Here is a 4,005-nt window from a genome sequence, read left to right as displayed (position 1 = left end):
AACAAGAGGAGTGCTCCCGGTACGGACACGATTACCTACAAACTGCTCAGTAACATGAGCAATGCGGCGGCGAGAGAACTGCTGGGATGCCTGTTTTCTGCGCCTGACCGATGACGTTGCAAGCAACCGAGACACTGACAAAACAAAAACAAAAAAAACTGAACCAACGAGAGACGCTTTGGCTTCTCTATGGAAGCCTTGTTCACAATGGGGGTGTGTGTCGTTTATTTGCAACATGTTTCATCCCCACCAAACAGGCTTTCGTCAAACCTATTGAGGATGTTGCACGGCGGGAAATCTTTCAATTCCGAAATCTTTGAAAGCGAAACATCACTTTGGAGCTTCGTTTATCTTGGTAAATATTTCGCGCACGTTCTCGGACTACTATCTGCCGCCCTCTTGCAAACTCTAAATCTTGGTTCTCCGCCATGGAGGCTGGCGAAGGAAGCCATTGCTGTGATGAACGACGAGGGAAGTCCGTGCAAGCGGTCGTGAATTAGTTACGCCTCATCGGCAAACGAAGCAAGGACGCGAAAGCGTTGACAGACACTCCTCCCCCGTGCATCCACCGCCCTGTTCAGCGTTTCACTTGCAGACTAGCAACGGCCAACGACATTCGACTTTTGTTGATAGTAGCAGCTGGATGGCATCGCGGGTTGATACCTGAGGCGTCGGCGTGAGACATGAGACCTGTGAGAAGGGTAAGGGGGCAGAAGGGGGCAGCGTTGCTGTATGATGGGCATGCATGGGGGAGCAGCCAGCCGAAAGTAAATTTCAGTGTTGCAATATAGAGAAAAAATAAATCGCCCCTAAATGGGTCGTTCTCTCGGTCTCATATTTTGGCTAGTTCGATGCAGGGCCAATTTAGGCAACTGCCTGCTCACTACAGTGATTGGCGGCCATCGGCCTTCGCCACTTGGATCATCAATTTCAAGCTGTCACAATTAAAAGGGTGGCACGGGACACAAGCTGACCAAAGTTTGCGAGGGGCCTTTAAAGGACAGCACAGATCGCACACGTTGAATTGGCTAACGCTGAAAGGATGGTAAGAACAGGACAGCGGGGTGGTGCCGAAAATGTATGCGTAATCGTAGGTATAATTCATCGTAGCCACGTGGCTACGATGACTTGTCTGCGCATACGGCGAAAGAACGCCTACCTTAACGCCTTGAGAGAAGTGTGCCAAGGGAAGAAGCAACTGGCTGTTAGAAGGAAGCAGGATGGTGTACCAACGTCGCATCCAGTGCCCTCTAGCACAACAGGGGCCAGTCACTGCGAGATGTTTATTGGAATTTCAGGTCATGGGACACGTCATGGGAAGCGCAGCGTGGCGCTTCCCACCGACGGCAGCGTGAGGGAGAGTCTGGCGAGGAGACACTTCGAGACACGGGCAGGGGAAGTTCACGAGTCGAGCCATTCGCGGAACGCCTTGACGCCACGCTCCTGCACCAGCTTCTTCCCGTTGGTGTTGACCACGGTGCCGTCTGGCCGGAGGACGAGAAGCGTCGGGACGCCCGCCACCTTGAAGCGCTCCTCTATTTCGCTGCGGGGCAAAAGTGGATTTTAGCAAAAAAAAAAAAAAGCGCTCAGGTATGTATTTTTTAAGACGATAGCCTTCCTTGGGCTACTTTAAGAGAGAAAATTTTGGTCTGTCTGTCTGTCTGTCTGTCTGTCTGTCTGTCTGTCTGTCTGTAATGCGATCCAGCCACCAGGACAAAGTGAAACATAAGCTAAGGGTGGAAAAACTGCGCGTGAGATCAGAAGCGACAGGACCTGCGCCCATAGTATCAACACTCACACGCAGTATCAACACTCACTCACTCACTCACTCACTCACTCACTCACTCACTCACTCACTCACTCACTCACTCACTCACTCACTCACTCACTCACTCACTCACTCACACGCACGCACGCACACGCACGCACGCACGCACACACACACACACACACACACACAGAGAAAGAGAAAATAGACGACGAAACACTGGGAAACGTTTGATCTCAGCAGCACAGTGGCTATCGCCCCCACCTCCGAATCATCTCCGAACGTCTTTTATCTGGCACTAATATTTGCGCTTTCTGTATTGTGGGCCACCGTTTATATATTCTTTAAACTGTTGCAGTTCGAACAGCTTCCTTCGGGTACTCAGCCCTGAAGCGGGTCGTCGAAAGGCAGCGCGTACCAGTCTCCGTGGGAAGATCGCATGTACTCCAGCATGTCGTTCTGGTTTCGGTCGGCCGAGATGAAGATCACCTGCACGACACAAAAATGCCTCACAAATTAAAGGACTGCAGCAGTTTCATTACACTAGCACTTCATAAGTAATCTGCTGGCAAAATAATCAACCAGGTATGCATCAGTGTATCATAAACTCCCCAGAATTTTCATGTTGTCATTTCTCATTGCTTGGCTTTGGGGCTCATTTACGTTACGTACAAGGAGAGAAGAAAACTTGAGACAGAGGAATGAAAAAGCTTAGCGTTACAAAAAAAGCACGGACCAAAAAAGAAAATTAATCCCAGTTCCACCCAACGTGAAATCTGCTTAAACATTCGCGCAAAGGAATCTGCAGCTTAACGTCAGTGGCGGATGCTTCCTCCCACCTCCTTTTCGTTGCGGGAGGGAGAGGAACACGCCCTGCGAAACCACCGCACCCTCTATCGGTGGGTCTGGGAACTTGCTCCTACCCCTGCGTGACGCACGACCTACAGAAGACGGATATAAAAGACGTAGCCCGAGTTGTGTCTTAGAACAAAGACAACGTTTATGTTTACCGCAAAGAAAGCGATGTGACGAGAATAGAACAGTCAGGTGTCCCAATATGGCCGAATATATGCCTGCGATTTGCGCATTAGTCCAAATTAGAGCACACATTAGAAGAGAAATACTTGATATTGTTTCGAGAAAGAAGGGAACGGAATGTCGAACGAAGGTGCCGCACAGAACTATCCAACAATGCTCCTGTACGCTTCCTCCCCAGCTCACGTTGCGGTGCATGAACACATCGTACGCGGGGGCTCCTTTTCTGCCGTTTTTCTACTCCAGGAGAATGTGGGAAGGGGGACGGGCGCCAGAACTGATGTAGTAGGTTGCATGCGCAATATGCGCCCCCTTGCGGGATGAAATCAAGATGCGTGTCGAATCCCTTTTCAACCCTTTTCAACATTCCCGGTGCAGCAGCGAACTGACATATATGCTTCTTGCTTTCTGTATTCATATCAGCGTGCATAGGGAACGCAGGATCAAATATTGAAGGAAAGTTTGACATCCACCTAAATGCAGCCATACGGCTACAAAGGAAAGCTATACAGCTTTCTCAGAAACTTCGCAGTTGAAGAAAAATTCGTCCTGGTCCAGGATTCGAACCCGGGACCACTGCTTAACCGGAGCAGTCGCTCTACCAACTGAGCTAACCAGGAGGCTAGTCGTTAGTAGCGCGAAAGCGAATTGATCAACAACTCGAAGTGAAGGACACTTCCTTCACTTCGAGTTGTTGATCAATTCGCTTTCGCGCTACTAACGACTAGCCTCCTGGTTAGCTCAGTTGGATCAACAACTCGAAGTGAAGGACACTTCCTTCACTTCGAGTTGTTGATGAATTCGCTTTCGCGCTACTAACGACTAGCCTCCTGGTTAGCTCAGTTGGTAGAGCGACTGCTCCGGTTAAGCAGTGGTCCCGGGTTCGAATCCTGGACCAGGACGAATTTTTCTTCAACTGCGAAGTTTCTGAGATAGCTGTATAGCTTTCCTTTGTAGCCGTATGGCTGCATTTAGGTGGATGTCAAACTTTCCTTCACAGAAACTTACTCCACCTTGGGGATTTCCCCTAAATCTGGTCGATTAACAGGATCAAATATTATGCCTGAATGCGAAGGCAGTGTAGAATTCGAGAAGAGAAAGTCTAGACGGAGTGGCATTAGTCTGGCAAGAAGTATGCCCTTTCCCGTGTTGCGTGAGTTTATACGCAATCCTAAGCACATCCGCCCAGCATTACCGATTCC

At 49.6% G+C, this 4,005-nt stretch overlaps 1 protein-coding gene across 1 annotated transcript; it reads right to left on the bottom strand.

The window, feature by feature from the left end:
* Nucleotides 1–1,304: 1,304 nt before the first annotated feature.
* Nucleotides 1,305–3,001, bottom strand: LOC144161622 (nucleoredoxin-like protein 2). The gene is made up of 3 exons (XM_077692255.1): nt 2,990–3,001; nt 2,157–2,257; nt 1,305–1,546 (listed from the first exon to the last, which is right to left on the bottom strand). The coding sequence occupies exons 1-3, from the start codon at nt 2,999–3,001 to the stop codon at nt 1,402–1,404; spliced, it is 258 nt and encodes an 85-aa protein (XP_077548381.1). The 3' UTR covers nt 1,305–1,401.
* Nucleotides 3,002–4,005: the final 1,004 nt, after the last annotated feature.

Source organism: Haemaphysalis longicornis, unplaced genomic scaffold (genome assembly GCF_048455015.1).
Source record: "Haemaphysalis longicornis isolate Haplotype H1 unplaced genomic scaffold, Haemaphysalis longicornis Haplotype H1 scaffold_12, whole genome shotgun sequence".
Lineage (NCBI taxonomy): Eukaryota > Metazoa > Arthropoda > Arachnida > Ixodida > Ixodidae > Haemaphysalis > Haemaphysalis longicornis.
Note: the sequence above shows the minus strand (reverse complement) of the source record. Positions and strands in the feature narration are given on the sequence as shown.

Bases quoted from the DNA above. Each gene is read 5' to 3' on its own strand.
- LOC144161622 (XM_077692255.1), bottom strand. The intron at 1,547-2,156 runs GGGCTGAGTACC...ACTTTTGCCCCG, and splicing joins CCTTTCGACGACCCGCTTCA to CAGCGAAATAGAGGAGCGCT.